The 26,734-nt window shown below is 42.1% G+C and overlaps 1 protein-coding gene across 2 annotated transcripts; it reads right to left on the bottom strand.

Moving 5' to 3' along the window:
- Positions 1-775: 775 nt before the first annotated feature.
- Positions 776-26,699, bottom strand: march5 (membrane-associated ring finger (C3HC4) 5). 2 transcript variants are annotated; one of them, XM_035173303.2, is made up of 7 exons: positions 26,236-26,699; positions 15,571-15,773; positions 14,820-14,858; positions 5,685-5,815; positions 5,238-5,421; positions 4,067-4,233; positions 776-2,520 (listed from the first exon to the last, which is right to left on the bottom strand). In XM_035173303.2, exons 1-7 carry the CDS (start codon positions 26,277-26,279, stop codon positions 2,404-2,406), a joined length of 885 nt encoding a protein of 294 aa, XP_035029194.1. In that variant the 5' UTR covers positions 26,280-26,699; the 3' UTR covers positions 776-2,403. The 2 variants fall into 2 exon arrangements, with proteins under 2 accessions (XP_035029194.1, XP_035029195.1); XM_035173304.2 differs by lacking the exon at positions 14,820-14,858 and having other exon boundaries at positions 26,236-26,698.
- Between the last annotated feature and the right edge of the window lie 35 nt (positions 26,700-26,734).

Here is a 26,734-nt window from a genome sequence, read left to right as displayed (position 1 = left end):
TGGTGTGAATATATGCACTTCTCTCTCTCTCTCAAAGCAATAAACCTTGATGTTGGGCAGAGTGAGACGTGGCCGCAGCTCGATGGAGACGACTGTCCGCTCTGAGCGGTCGGCGTTGTGTGCACAGCGACGTCAGTGGCGTGTTCTCAGGTGCTAACCAGCTCTGCCGTGTAGAAGACACAAGCTGCCGACTAACGGCCCCCAAAAGAAAAAAGTTCCCTCCCTGGTGAACCTGCTCTCAGGTCTGGTTCATGGCTCACAGTCAGAGATTTATGAGGGTGGAACGTTTTACCTTCATGTTTATGCTGTTAAGCTTCTTCAGTGTTTTCCAGCATTTTCCTACATCACATCAAAACATTTCCTTTTCCTTCACTGAGATTCCCCCTCATCACAAACTGCTACTCTGTTAAAAGGCACTATTTTCTTGTCTGAAGACAACCAGCAGCAGCAGGTGGTGCATCCCTCTCAGGCTGCAACTTGGCAGAGTGGTTTCCATGCAGTGTTCAGACTGGCACCATTAACATATCAGGCTTGGACGGGCCACGCACTGTTTACCTTGTGAAGTACCTAGTGACTGGTTTACATTTAGTTCATCTCAAGGTTTCTCTTTACAATTTCTCTGGCGACACTGGACTGTGATTGGCTGATTGGGTTCATGGGCCGATGACGACGCGAGTGTTGACGTTTTGAGTTTTGTTTCCTTGTCTCGTGTTTCTAATTAATAAACAATTAAACGCAAGCAGTTTTGTTTCTGTTACACAAACACGACTCAGCATTTGGAAAAATACATTTATTCACAGAACTGAAACCATTGAACTCTAGTCAGAAGCAACAAACACAGTTCACACTTATTTTGGCAGAGTGGAGACTGAACGGTGAATGTAAGGGGTGGTGGTGGGGGGAGAGAACATCTGTAAAACAGGCACAGTTCACATGTGCAGGTTAAATTATTCCACGTAGGACGCCACAGACCACAGGTTGTCACGTGTCCTCAGTGGCAGAAAGCAGCACAATAAATCAAAGTGATCACATTACACTCCCGATGATCTACACAAACATCTCTCAGCTCACTGGAGATCAAACAACTGAACTCCACTTGTACTTGAATCCAGATCTTGTTCACCAGTACATCTGTTGGTGTGATCCAGTTTGAATGGTGTCTCCGTTTACACTGGTACCAGAGATGACATTTCTATAGGTGATTTTTCATCTCCATGGTTGAAGCAGAAATTAAAAAACCAAAAATATCTGCATGGCTTCACGCCACTAGAGGAAATATGGCTCGTCATTTGTGTGAACTGACCCTTTAAAGACCGTCCAAAGTGTCAGCTCCTTCCATGACTCATTTCAAAACTGCCACTCGTGTCTGAGCTGAGCCGCGGCTCACGCTGACGCAGCCCGATGGTCACATGACGGAGGAACAGGAACGATAAAGAAAAAAGGATTTTGTGAAATAAAACCCAGAGAGGGGGGAAAAAAAACTGTTCAAGTTCCCGAGTTCTTTGAGCGAAGTGTCACATCTCAAACGTGCTGCGAAAAAGATCGTCCATGGACGTTCCACGCAGCCGGAGGAGGTGGTGTCATGGCAACAGGCTGCGCACCTGCACCACTGTGGTGATGACCGAGATTTAAACAACCACAGAAGAGCTTTTTTTGGAAAGTGGAGATAAAGCAACAGACGTGGACACTTCCGGGGTACGAGGAGGAAGCAAATAAATAAAAGGCTGTGCTCTAACTTCTGCTCGGTGGTCAGTGGGTTTTCGTACCGTCAGATGAAACCTCGACACCCCCCCCCGGCTGCATTAACGCACTGCATCATGTTTGCACATTTGTTTCCTCTTTAATACATTCCAAACACAACATATTCCTTTGTCGTTATAAATCCTCCAACATTGGCAAAGGGGACTTTTCAAATCTGCAAAATAAACATTATAAAACAGTCATTTATTAATGTTATAAAACTTTATAATTACACATGCCCCACATATCTGATGTCCTTTAAAATACACTTATGTTTACAATAGGTGTTAGTTTATGTGACACATCCACCCGGCACCGGTTCTTAGAGAGGAGATGTGTGTGTGTGTGTGTGTGTGTGAGACTGCAAACATGCTCCGCTCTGTGTGCGTCAGTCTGATCCGTCTTCACCTCACGAATACGTCGGAAGGTTCAAACTGAAGCGGCGATACTTGGGATCCTTGTGTCGAATGTTGGCGGCTCCAGAAAGGGTGAGAGGGTTCGAGGAGCAGGTAAGTGCGGGCGACACTGATCCTGAGTCTGACGGGTTCATTTCCTCCTCCGCCCCCTGACCCCTAAAGGCAGAGGTGTGTGTACTGTACTGTAGGTGTGTGTGTGTGTGTACTGTAGGTGTGTGTGTATGTGTGGTTCATCCGGTCCTCCTCCTCAGGCCTCCTCCTGCTCGGGGAAGTTGAGGATCTTGCGGTGAGCTTGCCTCAGGTACTGCTGCTGTTTGAAGTACACCTTAAACGCTCCCTTGATGGCCACGAAGGCGATTCCTCCCTGTAGAGTAAAGATCATTTTTAAAGACACGTTCTGCTTAAAACATTAAAGCCTCCTCAGATCCTTTACTTCGGCCTCGTCGACACTTCTGCAGATATTTTCCTCTCTCCGTCTACTCAACCTTCGCTTTACTAAAAATTCAGTCTACATCAATGATCCGTCAGATGCCAGAGAAGAACTTCGTGAGCATGCTCAGTGAGCTCGTAACTTCCAAACCAAAACAATACTCATCACTTTTTACTTCTGTTTCTGCTCATAGTTATTTGACATCTGTTTCATCGCCTTATCCAAGATCTCTCTGAAACACGGCCCAAAGTGCTGATACACACGAAGTAAGCTGTGATGTCATCGCTTCCCAAACACTGTGTTACACGTACACACAGACAGTGGAAGTAGTTTGTAAGAAACTGTTTTAACTCATATGACCCTTCTAACATTATATATATATATATATATATATATATATATATATATATATATATATATGACAGAAAAGAAAGTCCCTGTTATTTCACTCATTCTACAGCAGATTGTTTCCACTCAGGGTCACATTAGCATGTTATTTATTATAGATAATTTTTTCTGATGAATTGCTATTTTGTACAGGTAAGTAAAGCTGTTAAAATAAATGTGGAGGAAATGATCTGACAGTACATTATGTGGGGTGAATATGTAAAGTAATAACATTTAAATATGCCAGAAACTGAACTGTTCAGGGTTCAAGAGGAGCTTCGTCTTCAAGGAGTGACAGAGGATAACTAATGGATGAAGACGTTAATTGTTCATCTAGATTTATTATTGCTGCGTATTATGACAAGTGTGCACTTTTACATTCCTCCACAGGGATCTTGATCAGCGACACTTTAAGGATGGAGGTTACAACGTTCTGACTTTGTTCAATGTGTGGTTTAAGGTTTTTTCTATTATTGAGTTGAAGAAATGTTCACTTTAAATTGTTTTTAATAGTATGTCTTTTCAAAATAGCAAATAAATAAACAGGTTGAAAATTGTACCTGTGCAGTACCTTAGTAAATCTTAAGTGTCAAACATGTGATTAACATCTCTGCTGTCATTTTTAAAAATGTAAAAACTCAAACCACTTCGGTTGAGAAGTTTTTATTACTTGACTAGACAGATCAGTTTATGACTTGATTCTAAAAAGAGTCTTGCAGCTGAAGCCAACAAGTCGACTCGTCGTGTTTCCTGCACATGTGACACTTTATCATGACCGAGCATCGGGCCAGCAGCAGCATGTGCGTCAGTGTATGAGGACACAGTGTTCAGTGGTGTCAGTGCAGCCTGGATCACATGAGCCACTCGGGTTACCGCTCTGTCCTCACCACCAGGTGAGTGTCGAGGTGGGGCCGAATGTGTGGCACAGTTAACACGAGGTAAAGTGGAATCCTTCATTCACAAACACTGTGACTGCTGTTACTTTAAGCAGACTTGACTGGATTTAAGGTGAATCTGAACTAATCATGCCTCGCTCCACCACTGTGCGACAGGCTGGCTGTAATAATATCAGTGTAATGTGTTGTGTACCCACCAGGATGGTCCTCTGTAGGTTGGAGTTGACACTGCTGAACATGAGCTTCCCCACGATGGTGGCGATGGTGGGGAAGACCAGGGCGCCGCACAGGATCCGTGTGGCCGACACGTGGTCGGCCAGGGGGCTGGCCTCTGCCGGGATCCGAGGAACTGGACAGCCAATCCCTGTGGAAACACAGAATCGACAGCAGCAGTGAGGCAGTTGAAAAAAACAAACTAATTATTGTTGTCATGTGTGTTTACAATAATTATGAAGCCTCTTTATCCATCACATGGCTTTCTATATGACTGACTCTTGTACAAATCATAACAACATCCACAAAGCTTCAGTGCATGAAGTTTATTAAATCCATTCATGATATTGTGATAAAGACGACCAGGGCTGTACAGTGCGACACCTGTACGTCACACGTGTCTGTGCGATGAACAAATTTACTGCTGTAGCACCTGTGTAATACAGTTGTTCGCCTGTTTGAAACCCAGCCACTTGTACTCTGATGTGAGGGTTAGTGTACTTGCTTGTGTGCGAGTTGAACTGATGATGCATTGCTGTTCTACTTGGTAGTTGTCGTCTGTCGTGCAGGTAAACGCATGTGCCTGTCTGCGTTGAGTTCACACAAACACCAAATCCCACAATCCAAACCGAACAATCCCTTGTGTTCTCAGTGGGTCGAGCAGCTCGCTCAGACAGAGGCATAACAACTTGGTAATTCACTTTAATGAAGGACGATAGAGCGGTATTTTCACATCGTGAATCAAACCCCCAACAAACAAGCCCGCAAGATGATACACGCATACACGTCTCTCTATAATTAACCCATTGACATAATACAGTCTCTAGCCCCTGACTATAACCATCCAAACTAAATGCCTAACCCCAACCCAAACCTAATTCCAACCCTAAACCTAAAACCAAGTCTTAACCCTCAAATGGTGACGATGGTAGAGGATGGTATTGAACCAACACACAAACACCTACACCTCAAATCCAGCTGCTTGAATTGATTTCACACTGAGAACATCTGAATTCTAAATAGCCAACATTCAAAGCAAAGAGCTCAAGCATAAACAACACAAACAGACTGAGATGGTATGCATAACATTGTTTTAACATAGGGTTAAAAAGAAGAGACAAGTTTCCTGGATCCAACTTGAGTGTGTGTCCTGACCTGGGAAGATGCTGTTGAGGATCTGCAGTTTGTTGGAGTACTTCCTCCACAGACGCAGCACGTAGTCCTCCCAGCGGATCATCTTGCCGAGGATCAGCATGACGGGGATGGTGGGCAGGCCGATGAGCAGGAACAAAGGGTCGGCCCGCTCCATAACATCCAGGCCCTCCTTATGTCCAACCACCTGGACGGCAGAGAGAACAGTGTGAACGGAAAACTACAGGGAACGAGTGAAAGTGCTAGACTTTACTTTGAATAACAGGAAGAAAGGAGGAACACAAAAAGGCCACAATGACTTTACAATGTATCTAAACACATGCCCATTATTTGCAGAAATACTTTTGAGAATACTATGATTCCATTTGCATCCTACAGGTACAGTCAAATCACAACAGTGAAAAAATCAATAATGAACCAAAACCTCTGAGGAGGGATCACTGGTCTGACCTGCATGACGGTGACAGCTCCATATGTGACGGCAGTCCAGTAGATGGAGCCCACCATGATGCCGGCTGCCGCAAAGGGTCCGGCCTTAGAGATGAGCCGGTCGGCCAGGTCCAGCACGTAGACCACTGGACCTAAAGGAAGAGAAATCACTGAGGTAAGAACACGTACAACTTGTATTTCAGAGTTCTTCTCATCAGTGTGTGGGAGAATTTAACTTTGACAGTTACATGGCTAACCTGTGGCTCCTTCCTGAACAAATACAGAGCTGCAACTAACTAGTATTACCTCCTCTGTGTGTGTCTGTTAACGCAGGATTACACAAACACTACTGGACATGAAATATGGTGGAAGGATGCGGTATGGGTCAGGGAAGAACCCATTACATTTTGGTGTGGAGCCTGATCAGGGGGCAGATCCAGAAACATTGTGAGATGTGTGTTTTATAAACAGATTTCTCAGAGAAAAATTCATGGATCTTGATGAAATCATTAGGCTTGTTGAGGTGACTGATATTTATGAGTGTGTGCAATTTGGTGCAAATACAAATAAAAATCCAGATCTAGTGAATTTCAATGTGGTTCTATAACGGGCTGTGGGGCCTTGGTGGAGGCATGTGCTCTACTGAGTGACATTTTAATTGAAATTATTTATTGAAATCTGCATTTGATTATTTTCCCGATCAATCTTAAAAAAGTCAGAAAACGGTGAGGTTCTGTCCGACCAATAGCCCAAAACCCAAAGATTATCAATTTTACTATCTTAGACGACAAACACTTGAGACATAAAGACTTCATTTAATCTGCATTGATAAAAAAACAGTTTAGCTAACCTAAACCACTCTTTATTTCAGATTAAAAGTCAATTTATTGTCAAGGTGACGGATGTCGTGACTCGTTTACAATCAGCTTTGCAGTTTTGTTGCAGTATCATAAAGATAGCTTTACTTATTGCCCTTTTACAATAGCACGTTCATTGGCCTCGATTAGCCATCATCTGTACTCTCCAGTCACGTCTTCTCGGGTCCTCTCGGCTATTCCACATAACGGGACCTCACCCAGACCCGATTGACTGTAAAAACATGGATCTGAACCCGTAACTGTAAGGGATGAGCAGTCGTCTTTCTGATATTGATTAATTACATTTTTTCACTCCGTTTAAAAAAATATTATCTGGGGGAACAGCGGTGCTCAAAAAACATTTGAATTTAAGTGACACAGGATCATAATGTCACTTACAAATGTTTAAATATCTTTAACTGAGTGAACGTCTCACCATACTTATGCAACCCTCATGAATAAATACAGATTTATAAATGGGAGCAAATATTTCCTGAAAGACTTGAGGCCCGTGTGCGTGATGATATTGCAGCCAGGTGTGAGGCGCTGTGGGAAACACACAGACTGGACAATCAGCTAATGAGTGTTTGTACAGCAGGGGTCATGAGACTCCTGCTGCTAAATCAACCACTTGAACAGGAAATGCATCCAAACTCAACACATATCGCTCATCCATCGACAAACAGAGAGAGAACAGCCTTGTTTCTTCATGTGACCTGCTCTTTATGGAAAAGTGATGCAGGAAATAAAGCAGCACTGTGGAGTTTCCTTTTCTGTCGACAGGTTGAATTACCTTGTTTTAAAATAATAAAGGAACTGAAGACAAGGAAGCAAATCCAGTTGTATTCCAGTAAGACAAAAAAAAAAAAAAACAGTTTCTTCCTGAAGGCTTTACCAACATTTGAAGCATGTCAGGTATGGTGCACACCTTATGTTGTATTGACAGACAGGGAGGAGTCTCTCAGGCGAGTTCCATCCAGATTAAAAATAGCTGGGGCTGATTCTCCACATGCATGTAATAGGGATTAATCTGCAATTCAAACTCGCCTTGAGCAAAAAAAGATGGCTGGAGAAAATTCTCTGCTGCATACTCGTCTCTGCCATTCCAGGCTGACTCGAGGGAAATCATGCAATATTTACAGCAAGACAACCTGATTTCCTCACTCAGACAAACCCATCTACATCCTAGTAATAACCCGCCCAGGAGTCAGTGGGAGGAGAGCGGGGTGGGGATTCTACCAGAGGGAGCCGGCACAGGATGAGTTGGGCTGGAGCTCAGCTGCAGGATGGAACAGTCTGTGTCTAAAGGGCCTGAAAACCTAATTTCAGCTCCACCTTCTTGTCCTACATATTTACACAAACTGCTCTGCCAATGTAGGTAGAGTCTTGGGTATTTCACATGGGAGATTTCTGTAACTGACTGATCACGAAGCCCCTTAGTTACCGTTTATATACCTGTCAAGCTTTCCATTACTTTCCATTCTCTCATGGCACATGTGCTGTTTACAGTGATAACACTGGCAGCTGTGCTAAAATACATGTAGTTTTATGAACATTAAGTCCTACATTTCAGTGCAAACAAACTGAAACCCGAATTATTTTGTGAATTAAAATGACGACTGTCAGTAGCAGATGTTATTAGCTGAAGCTAGCAAGCTATCTAAGCTAACATGAGTTCAGTGAGATGGGTAAAAAGCAGTCTCTGGCTGATTTTGATATTAGATTATGTTATGTATCATAAGGAAACATGTTAAAATCCTGTTTTGGCTACTTTAAGTTAAATTTGTTGTTCATGTTCAAACAGTATGTCTGACTTTTCACAATACAAGAGGCTAAAGGCTTTGAAAATGTAGGACTAATCAATGAGTAAATGTAACTTTACTTTGTATAACTAGTTCGGCTGGAGTTGTGTAAACTCTAACACAGAGCTGCTAATGTAATGTTAAACAGTGGATGAGCTGCTTATTAACAGGACTTTTATTCGGAACATGTAATCCTATAAACTAATTTGGTTACTTAATGAGATACTTATTGGCCTTTTGGGTAACGAAGGTACAACAGTATGTTTGTTAGCCTTATTTATAAGTAGTTAATACATACAGACAAATCTGAACAGATTTGAAGCCAGGTTTTCAGGTGCTTTGCAATAACATTTGAGAACCAAAACTAACATTCAACAGGATTCAGTGTCAAGATATTTATAAATACATGACTAAGTGGACACTTTAAAGTCATCCACTGGAGTGCTTTTATTTTGAAACGGTAGGCTACAGGAAGTGTTGTAAACATTTATGTCTGTGACATATTCAACATAAGAATTGAAAGTGTCCTGAAAGATCATTTTCTCTGGATATTCAGCTCTGAACCACGCAAGGAACGTGAAAAAAAAAACAGCGTGACCTCGAATCTCTAGAAGAACAGCATGACTTTTGCGGCTGAACCGCAGCAAGTGTGCCAGCTCTTATCTGTTAACATAGGCGCGGAAATGAAAAGCAAGTCGTTCTGCAGCCGTCCTGCAGCTGGTGTGCCCCGGGTGTAATAAAGCTGTGAAGTGGCATTAAAACAATGCTGAGTCACTGGTCATTGCGAAAGCAGGACTTGGTTCAAGAACACTTTCTCCTAAGGGCATGTCAGCAGTGGACTGGTATATAATTATCCTATTCATTGAAGCTACAAGGCCGGAGATCAGCCTCGTCGTACAGAAAATGATCACATAGAGTTGAGAATGTTTAAAGCGTCCTGACAGGAGGGATAATGACGGAGGTGCCGAGCCATCTCCAAGTCACTGTGTCCAGTAAATGATTGCCTTAACAACTCAGCAGGTACAAGTTCATAAGCCTGCGTAGGAAACCGAAGCGGTGAGAACAGACTAACATCTACGGCTGTAACATTAGCCTACACATCAAGTGTAAAAAGAGCAGCAGATTTCCAAAATAATTCTGAGGCTCTGTGGTTATATTTGGGATTGGGGTTTGTACAGTTTGAACATAAGACAGACTTTATTAGGCTGTTTGTACAGCCGGGCCACCGTCAGGCTGTTACCCATAAGTACCTGCCACAAGTTGTATACAATCAAGCCACTGTTAGCTGCACAGCTATTTCTACAGCTGAGTACATTCGGTCAATAAAAGCTACAAGTTTAGGGCTCAGCTCTGTGCAGTATTTTAAGCAGCTCATGCTAAAGGGCGCTCTCTTTTAGACGGCTGCGCCCCAGCCCACTTGTGGAGGAAGGTACCCAAAGCAAGCAAGAAGCATTTGGCACTTTTAAAGCTACTTAACTCACAACGGAAATATCACACTTTTAGTTCTAAAGCTGTCATAAACACAGTGGCTCTCTTTTGACTACTGCCAACCTTCTGATGTCTTCTAGAGCTCAGTTCCACTGCACCTACATTTACCGACCACATTGATCCTGCAACGTTCGAGCGCATTAATATAGCATATTTTGATGACAATGTTGGAATCTCTACCACTGGCTCCCGGCCTAAGCATTACGACATCGCAGCTGGAGAGAACTGGGTCGCCCTTAATGGCCACTGGCAAGTCAAGAGAGCTGAGCAATTCATTTCAGCTACTGGCAGCAGATTCTATAATTAAGATAATTAAACAGGAGGGAGGGGGGAAAGCAAAGGAGAAAGGGGAAAAGTGCAACCGCAGTTCTTCAGTAGTAGGCACGCAGGCTGGCACGCTGTTCCAGTTGGCTTGTTTACTCTTTCTAGATAGAGGGTCCGTAAAGACAGAGCAGCAAGGACACACCGTCCTCAGAGTTACATTGGCAGCCAAATTAGCATGAGAGGCTGGCTTTGGCTCTGCAGCAGGTGCTGGTGGGAATACAGCCAGAACAGAATATACCCTACTCTTTGTGAGCTGCAATATTGCAAGTTTTTGCCCAAAGTCATCAGTCAGTGAAAACAATCAAAACCTAGGTTAATGGAAAGAGTGATCTGTGGCTCCAAATCTACCCCCTATCTAATCTGGTGGCGGGCAGGGGTCCCAGCCTGGGAGCAAAACGTGAGAAATGCCTGTCAGGCCTGTAGAAATGAGCTGGCCACAGCAGCTATCCTGAGAAAATAACTACAGTGGCAGCTTCCCAACACGGCTCTCTGTCTTTACCTGTCCACAGCTTCACCACCATCACCCCAAATTGAAAGCTATCATCAAAGTGTTGTCGCTAAACTGTGAAATTGCTGTTATTCTGAGGGCTGACTAAAGCTGCTGCAAAATACCACAGCATGTGAAGCCAAGACAGAAAAATTACAGTATATATATACGAAAGGGAAATACATGTTTTTGCTTTGAAATAAAGATGGAACAACATCAAACTGACTGAGGAGCAGGCAAATCATAAATATAATATAAAAGGTATCGCTGGTGTCTGTATGGCCATAATAAAAGGAGGCACGGCTGGAATAAAAAAAAGGAACACTGCAGCAATGATGCAGCAAAACAGACAATGCTGTACTCCTGCTCACTTTGAAGCACACTAATGCCAAGTGTATCCTGCAGCGAGAGACGAAACTCCTCAGATGGTACAAACATAATCTCAGCTAAAACGTAGAGAAACTTACTCTTCTGTATCTTTAAAAAAAGGATCAAATTATTTAACAAGTATAAAACAGGATACTAATAGTCATACACTGTAAGTGCCATTTGTTTAACCACTGTATACCAATGTGGTTAAATGAGTTTCATAATCATCCGAAAGTGGCTAAATCTATCTATATGGGAGTCCAAGTAACAAACCCAAAAACTTAGCAAATACATTTTGACCTCTAATATCTTGCAGCACCATAAAATACTAAATTAGCGTTTGCACGGCGTGCGCCGCAGGAAAGGATCACATCTTGGGGCACATCCTGTTTATAATCCAGAGGCGTAACTGTTACAGAGCAGAGTTCTAATGAAGTGTGAATGTGATGTTAAAGTCACTGGAGGAAACACTGGAGGACAGCTGTGATTTCCTACATTCATCAGCAGAGCGGCGGCGTCACTCCACTCATCTCCTCTCGGCCTTTGATGAGCTCCGTCGGCTCTTCCCGTGACCCACTTTCACTCCCACTCCACCTCTCTCCCAGACATATTCAGCATCCCCGCACAGCTCCCTCACCATCTCTGTCTGGCACTTGCTAATGGGATTAGGGAGAAAAGGGAGAAAAGACACTTTTCCCCTGTGGTGGAGGAGCCTCTCAGGTAAACTCAACTGGCTCTGTGCATATAACGAACCACCGCTTCACTACCTGCCCAAACACATTAACTGACATTCAGCTGTTTGGAGGAAAATTTACTTTTCTGTCAGAACATTGTGGTTAAAATTACTTGACTAAAAGTGTTGTTTTTTACTAAAAAATAGAATGATTTATTTTACCTGCCACAGCTAAAGTAGTAGGTTGGAAATTTTAATTCACACCATAGCTCAGTACTTCCATTTCTACACAATCTACACTCCTTCCATCCATTGAGAGAAAGTGGAAACCAGTGGCAAAAAAGGTTAACACTGGCAATTGTCTCTGTAATCCATCTCTCCTCCAGAGCTGCTCTACCATCAAAATTTCAGCCTGAATAAACAAATTTATATTTAGGACTTTTTAAGTCCACAATGAATAAAGACCTATGTCAAGTGGGACAGATATGAAGGAATATCGCAGCCTCAGAATTACATACACTTCCACATAATTGAAGATAAGGTGAAGTAGCCTCGTTGAGAATAACCCTCGAAATGCTACGTTATCTCTCACACTACAGGCAGAGACAGTGGGTATACAGTCTTTAGCACAGGCAATCCAAGCGATAAAATCGAACCAGGGTGCTTGTAGACTGAGTTATCAGTTCAACATTTGAAGTGCAGTGTTAATACAGCGTGCTAATATCTGTATCATTGGCAAAGAACTACATCACGCAGACATTAAACTTTTTTAAAATATTTATCTTAAAAAACGAATTATAAAGTTTAACAGAATGAAGGTTCACATAAAAAAGACTTACCTAAACGTATTTAAGATTTAGTGTGTAATATTTTAACATAGAGACTTTTTAAGGCTTAAAATTCAGATTGTTAAATTATAAAATACTTTTTAAAGCCATGCTGAACAATTTAATTTACATGCTGTAAATAACACACTGACTCCCAGATTGCTCCGAGCTCTACCAGACACGCTACTCTCACTTTAAACTTTTCTCTTCAACAGATGTACAGTTAGATGTGCAGCGTCCTCCCACACATCCTCACACTCTGTCACGTAAACATGACTAAATAAAAAGGTAACACAAGCATCTGGTTGCTTATATAAAAGTCTAAATAAATGATGAGTGATCGTGGCTGAAGCCCACTGCATTATTCTCAAAGCACCTCATCACTCAGAGGTTCAATCACAGTAAAGAGGAAGTTCCTTTTCAAAATAAACCACTGGACAATCCATCAAAATACTCTAGTGCAATTGGCCAGACCACTTGAGCAGTCGCACATATGAACACAAACTTTGGCGTGGGCATCAGGAGCTGATGTGCCACAGGAACTTCTTTTAACTGTCTGTTGTGAAAAATTTGAGCTGGCCAAGAATAACTAACCTCAAAGATATCGTGATGATGTGTCAAATAGAGAAAACACTGAGGCTCAATCATGACTTAAAAAACTGCTGCGTTAAACAGAGACTCCATTCATAATGTGTCTCGAAGCAAAAGCTTGTGTATGAGAAGAACATTAGTTAAGACAAACATGTTTGTACATCCCCTGTCAGATGAGTCAGATGAGTTCTCTTTGATAGTGTATTGTGACGACACAATACACAGGAAGCTCATTCCAGTCACTCAAGCATGACGTTTCTGACTTAGAGGAACCATAACAAAACGCGCGAGTGTTTTTTTTCCAGAGTTTTTGGGTTGGTAGACATGCCAGATACCCAAATTAATGTGTAGAAGCACTAACAAAGTGGAATTTTCATGATATGTCCCCTTTAAGTAATGCAAATATATTTCTAATTTGTGAGCCAATAAATGTGATATTTTAATAACGTGTCAATAATGACTTGGCACATTTGAAGGGGGCCTGGGCAGTTCTACTGGATATTGTGTTTTTCTGCATCTAATGGTTGATACAGCACTAATTAACATCCCTACTGGGACCTGAGAGCCAATCAACATGACCTTAAAACACAAAAAGAAAAGAGCCAGACAGACACATTTACAAATACTCAGCAACTGGCCAAGTGCCAGGGATCAGCCCTCAGAGAGAGATACAGACATACACAGGGCTATTTACTGAGGAGGAGGAAGTGCCTAAAGAAGCTGAACTACCTTCTGCTTATGGCACCAGCGTGAGTGACAGTGCAGCCTTGGTCACTATAAATAAACATGAGCATGTTTACCAGCCAGGCCTGGACTCCTGCACACTAACATTGTCTTAAGGCCAGCTACTGTCTCAAATTGCAACTTCTTTTTATTTGAGGTTGAAACACCAGTGGCCCAGTGGCTGATGGGTAACTATTCACCTTAAATATGTAAAAGTCTTCATATTTCACAGTAAAATTGCACCAACAGGATTAAACCAACATTATTCTTTCTGTTTTTATATTAGAGCCCAACTGATATATCGGATGGCAGAAAATATTAGCCGATATGAACCTTTCACAGATATATCTTATCTTTTTGTTCAACGATATACTCTTACATGAAAACTTTTATTTTACAAAAAAACAATGAAGACAATTTACGTTTAAAAACAAATATTTTCTTAATTCAGGTTCTAACTACTACTTAGGAATCATTGCTATTATTCAAAAATATATTTATCAGCCTATATGTGTATCAGGAATTTTTCCCTAATATCAGTATCGACCCCCAAAAATGTCAATGCGAAATCCATGTCACAAAGTTTGAGGACAAGATGCGGTCTTAGAGAGATATGAAGGGATTTGAGGCACAGAAACTGAAAAGTGAGCAGTATCTGGCCACATAAGCGTGGCAGTGTGTGGTGTATTTTCATTAGATGAGTCATAGCTGGTGTTTGGGAACAACTGATGCCCTCGTCACTCTGACGCGTTCGGATAATTGAGGCAGCCGCTTCTCTAAACTGCTGCTAATCAATCAGCCAGGAGCTGGGCTGTGTAACAAGTGGGTACCCTTCTGTTCCTCGACAGGCTGGAAGGAAATATTTACCCAGATCACCACAGAACCTATGCTGACTCCACAGTAAACAAACATGCACTCAGGCAAGACAAACTGAATATCTCTCAGAGCTCCGGGTACAGTTACAGGCAGCAGCTATTAAGAGGGCCCACAAGAGGAGCTTCAGCTGTTTACTTACATGAAAATTTGCTCAAAACTGCTGCTTCGATGTTGACAGCTGGCGGAAAATGAGGAGTCATTACATTTTGACAGTGCAGTAAATTAAAATACAAAGATTACAAAATGTTGGGGGTCGGGTCAAGTCAGTGGGGGTTGATTACATGTACTCTTTAATGTAGAACAACTATAGACGCAAGTGGCTAGTGATCCCAGTCCCAAAGCACGCACGCAGGATGATCTCATGTGGTCTAGCATGATTAACTAACACAGAAACGATACAAATTCACTCACTTTGAGCCATGCTTGCTCCTTATAGCTCATTCTATGAATATTTCTCGAATGTTTGCTATTATGAGTAGACATTCTTCAAAAATATAAATACGTATAAGCACCTGCCAGTGTGACTGTCACTGGAGGATATGAGCGGAGTCCATGTTGTAAATATAACGAAAAGAACAGAAATGTAAATGTGAAATAATGGCTGATCAAAAAAAGGGGGCTTCTTTTTTTTTTTTTTTAACCAAATGACGAATCATGACAAGGAGATGGATTACTTGCGACGAAACTGGAGGTGAATTTTACCCTCCAAATTTAAACTGATAGTTTTTTAATCTACACTGATCTACTACACTGCCTCTCTAAAATGTAATTGATAGAAATCTGTCATACCCACAGAGAACTTTAATCCCTCTTCAAGGTCATCCTGTTATTTCTAAGTCGACTACTTATCTCCCCATCCCCAGTTTTATCCCTTGTGAGATGCAACCCACCCAGTTTGGGAAAGACGATGAGGTATTCTGCGTTGCACTGTGGGCAGGTCACGCGTGCCGTGCTGTTGCCACGCTGCTTTTCGTCCACCCAGCGCTGCAGGCAGGCCTGGTGAACCCACTTGGTGGAGCCGCGGCAGTGACAGGGACGCACCCACTCTGCTGTGCGGTCGTCTTCATCTGTGGCGAAGCACACCCAGCAGCTCCTAAAAACAAACACACATGAAGACGGTAAAACACATACTGCGAACACACACGGATTATTACGGATAAGGTTGTAGGTTCATAAATGAACCTGACATCACTTTCACAATTATTTCCCTAATGTGTGAACCAACACAAATAGAGTATAGCTATGATACACCTGATAACAACATGTACTATGGCTATATACACACTAATACATTTTCATTTTGAGAAGGCGTTTTAAAAACAAATGCCCTCCATCCAAACAAGCATTATAGCTCGTGATGTGTGGTAGATGAGGAGATAGAAATCAAGAAGAAAGTAATCTTTTAATGTCCCCTTTGAGTGGAAATCGCACAGTCATCAGCACACAGTCACTTCAAACATGAATCAAAGGTTTATCAGATTTATTCAGACTTCTAACTGAGAAAAGTAATAAAAAGTCATAACTTTTTGAGAACAACAAGAGAGGCCGTGATCAAAGTCTCTCAAACGACCTGAAGGCTAATTGGCCTAGATTGTGCACTCGCGCGCACACACACACACACACACACACCCCCCCCCCTGGCTGAGTTACTTCCTTTTCACATTGCTTTTAAAACTCAAGCTATAAGACCTTTATTACACCTGTTAAATATTTTGTTTACTTATGTACTTACATTAACCGAAATAGTTCCAACAATGTTCAAACCCTGAGAAATACCCATTGTATTCAAAGTAACATGACGTTTCATTTTGGTCGCCTTATGATTGCGTCATTTCTAAATTCATTATGCGATCCCTGTGAGTGTGAACACAACATTACAACAGAGGTTGGATGTTAAGGGACAGCAGAGGGGGAAATTAACGGAGGAGACACACAGTAGGACTGGACGATATGGCCTTAAAACAAATATCGCAATATTTTTAGGCTATATCGCAATACACAATATACTGTATATCTCCATATTTTGAAATCTCCTCTAAATCACTGCACAAATTTTAATTCATAAAAGTCCACAGGAAGTCGCTAAGCTTGCGGACGTTAGCATGGTCCCTGAATGCACCTCGTCGGAAGATATCAGCGGACATTTAGGCCTAAAACAGTGTAAATGACCTTGTTTCGAGACGAATAGAAATGTTGGGGTTTGCCTTCTGATCATTGAACAGCTGTGAATCACAGAGAACACTACGTTTTCACTGTTTGTTTCTACTGTTCTTCAAAAAAGTCACTGAGCTCACAGTGAGTGAGGGCGGAGCCCCAGGGCCTGTGTGTGTGTAAGTGTCCACCCACACCCACCCAAAAATACGCATGCACGCAGGAGAGTTTTGTGGATGGGCGGGGGAGTGAGCTGTCTGCTGTGAGAGGGGCATAAGAAGAGAGCGAGAGAAGCGAAACTCAAAGAGAATTTCATGCTGACGGCTTAAAACAATTACATGACAATTTATAATCGATGTTCGCGACATAGTCATTTTATACATCGCACGTGGTATAAGCTGTGAAACATCAAGTATGGTCGATATATCACCCACCCCTAACACACAGTCTTCCTTTTTTGGTGGCACTCAGACAAATGCTTTGTTCTGGCCTCATGTCAAAGCATATCAACAGTCTCCTCTCCTCCCACATTATATCTACCAACACTATACAGTATTTGCTCTACCACTTACAAAAAGGTATTAGGCAGGAGGAGTTCACTTCCTCCAATTTATGTGTCCTCCCTTAGAAGACAAGTCATTCACGTATTTAGCCTGTTTGCTGCCATCTTCCAATTAACTGGACTCCTTCTGCTAACAATACACCAGACAACCTCCTCTGTGAGTTTGGAAGGTAATTAGATATGCAAGTTCCCTGACCTTCAACAGAAACATCTCCAACTGTGACATTATATTGCTTTTCCATAATTAATCAGTCGAGTGCGACTGGCTGGAAGGTTCACCCTGTGTCTCACTGCATGTGGCCAATTCAAGAATGTAGACAGTTACATTCTTGTTTTAGCTGCTATATTTCAATCAAAATAGGCAGAGGTGAGATATGAATAATCGATTTTAACGCCAGACCATGACTACAGCAGCAAAGCTCCCAAGCCTTTACTAGAGAGTTCTGTTAGTTCTAATAAAAACTGGGAGCAAATACAATTTTATGAGAAATTAGAAAAATCATAAAGATTTTCCTTTAAACCACGTTCACAGATCTTCCGGTTCAGAAGCTGACTGCTTAATTCGACCCAGACTATACGAATGGGACATTTACAATCTCATTGTATATATATGAACAACTGGCATTTCACTGGATTAAGGAAACAATGATAAGTGAACCCACACCTCCCCAAAGCCCAAGGCAAAAATTCAGTAAGGAAAGAGACTGTAATAGAGACATTTGTTTTTTTCTCTCAGGCTTTGATTATGTACATAGTGGGTATTCATAAGAATAAGACAATTGTTTTACTAAAATCAGTTTTTTAAAAGCCTGGCAGACTATTCACAGAGTCCAGGTTACAGGAAACATCACCTTCACCATTAATACACACTGCACAAAGAGATTTGTTCTATGATGAAATCTACAGTGTTAATCATTTCAACACACGTATAACTTACCCTAACCCTATGCCTGGAATGGAGGAAACCGACAGTGTTTTTAGTACCATATTAGAGATGTTAAAAATAACTAACTGTTGTATGAAGTATAGTTCTAAATCGCTAAATATATTTAATTCATTCCCAAAATTATCCACAGCCTCTCAATTGTGATCATTCAGCCAGTTTAGTGATTAATCAATCATCTGTTTCATTCTTGATTTGCCCTAAAATCTAACAGAAAGACATCAGCGTGTCTGCATGTCTAATATATTGCCCACAGGTCTCTAAAGAGACGGTTTAAATTTAGTTCTACTGCTCTTTACCAATTACTTTGAATCATGGCCATAGCATTTGTCAGTGAGGGGAAACATGCCACCAAAATGCCTCTTATGAGGAAAAAAATTGAAATCACCTGAACACTTTTTAGAGAGAAGCTGATGAGTTTTATAGTCACTTCTATGTACAAAGTCTATGAGCCCACCTTTAGCAGCTCTTCAACAGTGGCTTCAATATTTATTCAGCAACTGACTCTCCATAGTACACCGTGTACATTTCAACCCTACTGCTCCCACAGCTGAATAATAGATCTCAAATCTGTGGCCTTCTGTCATCATAGTGCTGAGGTCTAGGTTGTTACTGCGGCCACAGGGGAGTAGAGGGGGGTCCTCTGTGAAAGACCGTGGATGGCTAACTTGGATAATTTGCTCAGGTTGCTGCCTGCTTGCCATGGAAGATTTTCCAATACTCTGCTGATACTGAATAAAACATGGCGACGCAGGAGGGGAGCATTCGGGTCGAGGCGCTCAAGTAACATTGCCGGCTGAAAGGCCAGGGCCGGCACACATGGCAAATCTGAGTCTGACGGAAACACTGAGCCTCTATTCACACTTCTGTCTTCTGTCCTCACAAAACTCGCTCTGTAACTGCTCACCTCTTTGCATCTGACAGGTATATGAGCCTGCAATTTACTCCAAGCTGTTTGACACTACATCTAATGCTTTTTGCACTGCAAAGCTGGCAAAGGCTGATAAGATAAAAAATATACATCTTGTGGCCATTTCCAATGATGCCCGATGGGGCTTAATATCCCAAAAGACAGCACAAAGATGACAACTGAGGCAGCTATGCAAAGTCTGGATGAGTAGTTGGGTTGAACACTGTCAGATGTCTCAAGAGGAGTGCGACAGCGGAGAACAAAACCCAATGCTCCCTTAGATTCACTGGCTCCTATTCCTGTAACCCAGCCCCACAGCATGACAGTATCCAATACAACAGCACCGAAATGCTATCCACTGTGAGAAACCTTAATCTCTAGCTTGATGTCGCCTCAACCCTGTTTAGCAGAACACTTGGGCAGATAAGCCTACTCTGCACATGTACAAAATGGTCTCCTGCATATAGAGAATGCCTGCAATTTGACACAGATGTGGATTGTAAATCTATACATTTAAAACAATAGACACAATGATGACACAAACTTATCAGGCACTGTGAACATTTCTGTTTGTGATTCAAGTGCTCACAACAAATGTTTGCATTAACTCTATTCCAATTGCCAGTAAAGGAGTTTGCCTTTCAGTTTTTTTCCCCAGTGCATCATGTTCAACGTCACAAAAGCACTGACAACTGAAGTGTCCCTCACTGCACTGTCCGCCTAATTAGCACATTGACCCAGGTGTCAAATTTCTATCGCTGTCTGAGCCAAAGCCGATAAAAACACAAGTCTACTGCAGAATCATTTGACTCTGGGGTGAATCCCGAATGAATCCATTGCAGACAAAAGCCAAATGTTAGCAGGTGTTTTTTGATCAGGGGAAAAAGGGCTCAATACGGGCTGACATCCTTTCAATGTCTAGGGTAAAGGACACTAGTTTTCCGGTTCCTCCATGACAATCATGCAACTGGTTTCTGGTTACAACTCTACAAACCACTCATCAATGATGAATAATTAGTATGACTGATTACCATTATCAAGGGCAAACTCTGTGTAAAAAGATATACAGTAGCTGGCAGTACCAGCACCGCAGTAGACACACTGGTGCGGGGACACACACACACACACACACACATACTGACGAAAGCCACACAGTTCAGCGAGGTAGCCGACACGGAACACTGGGTAGTGTGTCCTGGGCATAACAAGGTCTGGAAAGGCTCCATCAAAATGTCCTCCAAGAACAGATGATGGCAACTTGCCTGAGTTTCACTGAAGCAAGGTGACGTGCTGTCTCAACCACTTATTTACATGTTCAACAGGCAAAATTAAGTGTGGCTTTGCAGTTTCCACAATGAGGTTTAATACATCTAATGCGAACCAACTGCTTTGAAACTTCAAGGGCATGCAAACAGCAGTGTGCATTATCCTTTTTGTTTTCACAGATATTCTGAAAAACCTTCAAGCTTCCAGGATGAAAAGAATGTGCAGCAGTAAAGGGCTGTAGATCTTTCCTGCAAAGCTGGGCCAACATCACTTGGACCACTTCAGCTGTGAATGAGATTTTGGCAATCAAAGAAAGTGCAGAACTGTATCATAAAGTCACACAGACACAGGAGGGGGGGTCTGATGGTGGTCTGTGAAGGAATACAGGATGACTGACACTGTACAAAGAGGAGTGGGACCGCAGAGCTACTTTCTCATCATCTCACAGGTCAGGCTCACGTTCTTTAAGAGGTGCATAAGCCACCCACAAAGGTGGCATTTACTCAGCAGAGGTCATGTGACTGTGGGAAAACTGGAGGGTCCTCAGCACAAAGGCAGGGCACAGGGGCACCAGATTCAGAACAGGAATTCCAGCTTCTAAAATGACCAGATTTTAATCAACACAGTCTTGTGTGTACATTGTATTACAGTATATTATATCATAGTATATTGCAGTTTGTGACATTTAAAAAATGACAGCCCATTTAAGGTATTGTAATAAACTAAACATTCAGGTTTTAAGTTGTTTGTTGCTCACTGACAGGTAAGTAATGTATTTTCACTCAGTTGACTAACACAGGAGCCTCCCATTTCTATTAGAGCATTATGCAACTTTATCACAAATTTGAGTACTTCTGAAATCTACAGTACAAGACACTGTGACCTTGGTTTTACATTAACAAGTGCGCAGGAGTCCAGGAAAAGGAGACTGCTCCACGAGCGGCTGGCATCCATAGTTAGGAAGACTATGACAAGTGGTGAATGGAAATTGATTAATCCCAAACTTTTATCACTAGATTCTTAGGCCCTCATTTCAGATTCATATGTAGGGTGTGTCTGAAATATGGTGATTTTGTAGTGTTGCCTGTATATGTCCATAGTATAAGGATCGGTGTAGGGTCAAAGAGCCATGAAAGGGTTTGAGATACAACCCTGTTTGAAACCAACAGTATAACAGGATGTCATTCAGTTTAGTGTTTGTGGTTTAAATGACTCAAGCCTGCTAGCTACCACACCTATGAGGTTTCCAATAACAGCTGGTGCTCTAGACTTATCTCTTTACTCTAAACTAATGGGGTGGTATTTAAAAAAAATCTACCAGTTACATAAATCTAATTTCACTCAGCTACAAACAAGAAATAAGTAGAGTATTGTGTAACATAAAAGTAATGAAATCCCTTAAAAGGGATAGTTCATCCAAAAATGCACTCATTATCTACTCAGCACTATGCCGATGGGTGAAGTGTTTGAGTCCACAAAACACTTCTGGAGTCTCGGGGGTAAACTTTATTGGATCAGAATCCAATACAATTGAAGTCAATGGTGAGTCTTTCTTCAGACGTAATAAAACAAAAAAAACAAACATAACATGCCTCCATACTGCTCCTGTAACATGCCTCATCCAAGTGTCCTGAAGCCCCAAAGTTCAATTTAAACTCGAAACGAGGTCATTAACATCGTGTTTTAAGCTTAAAATTCTGCTGATATCTTCCGACGAGGTGCATTCAGGGACTGTCAGAAATGCTAACGTCGGCTAGCTTAGCCACTTCTGTTGGACTTTTAAGCTTAAAAATGGTGGAAATTACGTTGTTTTGAGTTGAATATGAATGTCGTTGGCTTCTGTACTCTTGGATGACACCACACGAGCAGTATGGAGGCATGTTGGGTTTTTGTTTTACTACGTCTGAAGATAGGTCACTAATCAGTTACACTGCTTACCCCTGGAAACTCCAAAAGTGTTTTGTGGACTCAAACACTTCACCCACCCCACCCCATCGGCATAGGGGTGAGTAGATAATGAGTGAATTTTCATTTCTGGGTGAACTATCCCTTTAAGAAATGAAAAAGACTACATGTAAAAATGCAGGCTTATCTCGTTATTAGAACATATTATGATAATTATTCAGCCAACTTTAAAGCCCCTACAAGGAATTTTTAACTGGAACGGCCTTATTTTAATATTGCTGCCTCTTAATGACCTAAAACAACAAATGACACAAGTGGGAAGAAAATTGTCTTCTTCAATGAACTATTCTCAATGTCTGTCGCAGAGGCAGATTACCCGCGAAGTCAGAGCAACGATTTACGGAAGTCAGGCTGGAAAGGCCTATGCTTAGATGGAGGGAGAAGAAAAAAAAGCAGGGGAAGCGAGCCAGGCTACGCGCTAGGCTAAACGCAAACTCGTACAGACCAGCACTCCCGAGTCTGTTGCTGGCCAACTCCAGGTCTCTTACAAACAGGATGAAAGAGATCAGAAAGAGAATTACTGCTCATTGTGTGATTGTCATCACAGAGACCTGGCTGAACAACAACATTGAAGTAGCTGTCTGCTCGGTTTACAGAGCGGACTGAACGAGGAGCGAAGGAGGGTGGGATGTTCCATTTGCCCACAATAAGAGGAGGGAGAGTATGCATTTGTCGTACCTGTATAAATGTAAGCGATACTCAATGGTTATGTGAAATCAGTTCTAATATTGATAGATGATTGTCTTGACTGACATATTGTCAGTACTGTACTGTCAGTACATTAGCTGAGTACTTAACTGTCATATTTTATAAATTTAATTTTTTATATGAATATGTTGAGTATTTTGATCGTTGAACCCCCGTGTCGCGCTTTGGTACATGCGCCGAGGAATTGTTCTCTCAATTTGCATGTGGACCAGAGGCAGTGTTTTCTTGGTGTGTGTCCTGAGCTCGCTACATGTGTCTTTTTTCACCCCTTCCAAAACAAATGCACATGCTGTCTGGAGTGAGGTTTTTAAGACAGGCAAGAGTGGAAACACTACAGCTGTTGTCCACAGAGGCGCCAAAATCAACGACAAGTAAAAGTTCCTTGTTAAGTGGCTTCACAAGGGAATTAAATATCTTTGCATCAAACACTCAGGATACAGGAGAAATGGCACTGCTAAATTTGAACCTTTTACTACAAAAGAAATCTAAGTCAATTTTGAAAAGTGGTGACAGATTTTACTTTCATTATCGGAACAATTTTGCATAATAAAATTGACAGTAGCTGGCTCCTCAATTTAACTATATTACTATGATGCTGCCATTAAAGCTACGGACTTTTGTCCATCAGTATTAGTTTTAATGCATTCACACATGTACAGCACATATTTACAAATTCATACAAGCAACAGGGTTCGTGATCTGGACATCAAAAGCAGACCAGAAAAGAATAAAAGGAGGATGTTGTGTGAGAGCCAATAAAAAAGGTCAGTCTGGATTGAAATGTGTATCCTACATCTATCTGTGAAACACTGCATTGCAGGGGCAGCTGGCTGCTTGTGGCAAGCCAGATAAGAGCCCGTGGAGCCTTATGTTTGTCAGTGATAGTGGCTGGGTACACAACCATGGGCAAGGGGACATGACATACATCTTCCTGCTATCAGCTCCTCAAACACTGTCCGGGTTATTGCCTCTGCCACACAACCACAGCACGCAGCTCAAGCACATTTCCCAAGCCTCACATGCCCTTCCTTTCTTTCTGCTCCCCTACAATGTGCTTAGGAAATGATTTCAAAGTGCAAACTTCAATATTGACAGAAAGTGCTGTGTCAAATTCCTACAAATACCTGTTAGTACAGGCTGCACAAGCTATCAAATGCCAGTGACTATTCTGAGGGAAACGGTACACCAAAATGCTTGGATCTAACGCTGCAGCATCTGCTCATGACCACTTAAACAGAAGATGGAAAATTCTGGTCACACATGTGCCATGACAAGCAGCAAGCGTGGCGTTACCCCTCTGTTTTATTGCTGCATAGAGAATAAAAGTGGGTAGAAATTAGCATGGTAACTCGTGAAAACATTTTCTATGTCCGAGTTCAAAACAAGATATCTAGCAAACCTTTCAAGTACATCGGATCAGTGTGACGTTCAATTCTATTACATGAAGTCACATACTTATCACTGAGGTGAGCTAACCTTTGAGTTCAAGTGTGCATCACTATTTCTTCATTGAGCAGTCTGAACGAAGATTTGCATCACAAGCTGAAAAAATGACACTGGAAACGTTCACAGCATGAACTGATGCTCCTGCTACAACAACACAGGACACCAAGCATAGGCAGAATAAGCATGTGCTGAATGTGAATTCAACTCAATACCTAGAGAGGCTTGTTGCTGGCTATCACAAATAAAAACACAGCAACCGCCCAAACATGAATTTGAAGCTGCAGTCTGTGGATTTTATCCCAAGTCAGACCGTCAAAGTGACAAGCTACAGCTATAAGCAAGGTTCAGGACTTTGTACAGCTCCAGGGGACCTGCAGAGTTGCTGACTGTGTGCACTGACATCCCTGTCAAAGTGTACTGAGGGTAGGATTGTATGTCTTTGTAGCTCAAAATAATTCTCCACACTTCAAAATCAATTTCCCCTCAATGACACCATGAAACTGTTAATCCTGTGGTTCCACGTTGTGCCAAGCAAAGCTTCAGTCGGCCCAGAGTGTTGTGAGACTTTTGATGTCAGAAGACTTGTTTGAGCTTTTTCTGTTTGCTGTAAAGCTTACCACTGCAACACTTTCCAGTGGCTTCAAAGGGAACACGTGTGTACAGACAGCTGTGACATTTTAGCAGTGAGAAGAAAATCGAAATATGGTTGATTAAGTGTCAACCCCAAAATTGGGTTGGTCATTTGTCATACACTTCCCCAATGCCAACCTTGCCTTGGACAGAGTTTAATTTCTTCTTCTGTTTATTTGTCTTGTTTTTTTGTGATGAGGAAGTTTTCAACAGCAATTTAAACCCACAATGCACAATTAGCAGTCTGTTGCTGGTTTTTATTCCTCATTTACAAGTTAGCTAGTGACGGATGCTGATATCTGCTAGTACTCCATCTCTCATAAAACTCTTCCTAACAGTGCCAGCATGCTCACTCATGCTTGACTCTCAGTATAAGCTGAATATGACTTTCTCCTTTAGGTCAACCTGGGTTCTACATAATTCAGACAACTTAACATGTAACTGAAGGGTTAAGATTTGGCTTTCTATGAATGAGTGTGTTTCAATAGTCCATACCCAGGGGAAAGAAAGTAAACTTGTCAGGGAAACAGTATTCAGTGTTTTTTTTAAAAAAGCAGATAATCAGACAGGTTACTCTTTCAGAGCCACAATGATTGTTAGCAATGAACGTGACAATTTAAGAAATCTAACTGAGCACAGTCATTTCCTCGTCTAAAGATCAATAGTTAACATGAGAGAGGTTTTGGTAGAAGTGCAGCTGGGATGGATACGTTCATAGTGATAGTGAACATTAACGTTACTTAGTGCGGTGTTTATTGTAGGTCAGCGGTTGTAGAGGACGTCCTGTGTCGACAGTGCAGACACACTGACAGAGTTTGAAGTCAGCGTTTGGAATAAAATGCTGAAGTCAATACGTTTCTTGACATTTTGAGGGGAAATGGTTTCACTTTCCCTCCCCCTCTGCCAACAGTTGTAAATTGACTGAAAAAGCTACGTAGCAACCATTAGCATGTTAGCCTTCAATTTGAACTCACCTGTCCAAATTCTGCTGCATGACCACTGCGCCCTGTTCCGTCATTGTAGTGGAGAGGCGAGGAAACACTCAAATGTCGTCGTCTCGGTGGAGGAGATTCACTACGCTACAAGTAAAACATACAAAAATGTCACCCCAGTTACTTTTGCTGCAGCAGAGGTTGGCGTTCAACCCCTTGCTAGCTAGCTAGCCGAGGAACTAGCTAGCTACATAGGCCTTTGTGTTGACACGACGCGTCAGCTGCAAACGAGAAGCTTATTTAGCCTAAAACTACAGCTTCGCGGTCATGGCGGGCTAAAGTTAAAGCCTGTGTGTGCTGCCGGTGCACTCCTTCGCGTAAAAAACCCTCTTCCAGTCCGCTACGGCCTTGGTTGTCACTGCTACCATCGCATTGGCGTTGACCGTTCGCCTGGTCGTCTCTGAGGTAACTGTGCGTCAGTGCGTCATCACAACAACGACGGCGCGGCGCTCCCCTGGCATGGGAAATGTAGTCCAGCGGT

The sequence above is a fragment of the Hippoglossus stenolepis genome, chromosome 12 (genome assembly GCF_022539355.2).
Source record: "Hippoglossus stenolepis isolate QCI-W04-F060 chromosome 12, HSTE1.2, whole genome shotgun sequence".
NCBI lineage: Eukaryota > Metazoa > Chordata > Actinopteri > Pleuronectiformes > Pleuronectidae > Hippoglossus > Hippoglossus stenolepis.
The sequence above is the reverse complement of the archived record's forward strand: the minus strand, read 5'-3'. Positions and strand labels throughout refer to the sequence as shown.

What these genes read in the sequence shown, in the direction of transcription:
- march5 (XM_035173303.2), bottom strand. Translation starts at nt 26,279, where the DNA reads ATGACGGAACAGGGCGCAGTGGTCATGCAGCAGAATTTGGACAG. An exon ending in ATGCAGCAGAATTTGGACAG is followed by an intron (nt 15,774 to 26,235) that starts GTGAGTTCAAAT and finishes GTTTGTTTTTAG; the next exon opens with GAGCTGCTGGGTGTGCTTCG. An exon ending in CCTCAACAGCATCTTCCCAG is followed by an intron (nt 4,234 to 5,237) that starts GTCAGGACACAC and finishes GTGTTTCCACAG; the next exon opens with GGATTGGCTGTCCAGTTCCT.